Raw genomic sequence first — 1,137 nt, 5'->3', positions numbered from 1 at the left:
GCAACGTGCGGTGGATGACATGTTTGCGCAGATCAAGGAGGATATCCTGCAGGGCGTCGAGGACCGAGGAGCTATTAGGCCGCCAGCGGCTATCAACGCGACCTTCGCCCAGTACTTGCGCGTGCTCGAGCTCTTCGTGCCCGAGAGTGGCTTCGTCCACGGCCGCACCTTCCCAACGGACTTCCCAACGGGCGCCGACCTGGCGGTATTGGTCGCTTTGCGAGCAGGTTTCCCCTTTGCGCAAGCACTCGAGGCTGCACACTTCGACGTGGCGACACGATACCCAAAGGTACACGCCCTGGCGGCGCGGACAGCCGCCGCGCCAACAGTGGCAGCCTACCTTAGCAAGAGCAAGACCTTCTATGCGCGCCATTCGTCCGGCAGTGTGCTATGAGCGCGCGAACGGGAATTTCTCCGATGAGGCTGGTACAGCATACTCTCTGTAACACGGCGCTCCGGACGCGGCCTTGTTTCCTAGGTGCTCGTTGCAACGGCTTCTGTGTGGCCTGCCGCCGATGCGCCCGGTCGAGGCGGCGCCCGCGACCTCGTCCAGTGCCCACCCATCCTCCCCCGCTATGACGCTCTGGGTCTTGACACGGTGCGCGGCGTATGGTAGCGCCCGTGTGCGAGGTCGGTGGAAAATACGCTCATCTCTCCGGGCGGTCTTGTCGCTGAGTGCTGCGCGCAGTCGCGCCGTCCGAATTGCTGATGGGAGCTGATGGGACACTGTCACGTCAGGTTTTTTTAATCGCGGGCCGCCAGCGCAGCGTGCCGCCGAAGATCTGCGCTTCCATGCCACCTGCAGCAACCACGTGGCGTATGAGTTCGAGGCGGGCAAATGCGGGCGCGGAGCACGTGTGGATCACATCTCCAGCAGCTGCGACGCCAATGGGGAGGCGCGGGAGCGCGGTGGATTACAATGGGAGACAGAGCGCATTTCGGGCTGTGCTGAGGTTTCGGCACGACAGAGGGCGGGCTCTCTTGGCGTGCGCTCGGGTCCAGCACACACGGCGCGGACTGATGTCGGGGGCGCATGCCAGTGTCGTTTTCGGGCGAAAGGGCTGGAGTTTGGTCAGTGTGATGGAGCTCAGAACGCCGATGATGAAAGCCTAGTACGAAGGTCGTACGGTAGCTAGA

The 1,137-nt window shown here is 63.1% G+C and overlaps 1 protein-coding gene across 1 annotated transcript; it reads left to right on the top strand.

Moving 5' to 3' along the window:
• Positions 1 to 19: 19 nt before the first annotated feature.
• EMIHUDRAFT_259881 (hypothetical protein) lies at positions 20 to 394 on the top strand (the record flags this gene model as incomplete). The annotated part of the gene is made up of 1 exon (XM_005756005.1): positions 20 to 394. One exon carries the CDS (start codon positions 20 to 22, stop codon positions 392 to 394), a length of 375 nt encoding a protein of 124 aa, XP_005756062.1.
• Between the last annotated feature and the right edge of the window lie 743 nt (positions 395 to 1,137).

Source organism: Emiliania huxleyi, assembly GCF_000372725.1.
Source record: "Emiliania huxleyi CCMP1516 unplaced genomic scaffold EMIHUscaffold_9990, whole genome shotgun sequence".
Classification (NCBI taxonomy): Eukaryota; Haptophyta; order Isochrysidales; family Noelaerhabdaceae; genus Emiliania; species Emiliania huxleyi.
The sequence above is the reverse complement of the archived record's forward strand: the minus strand, read 5'-3'. Positions and strand labels throughout refer to the sequence as shown.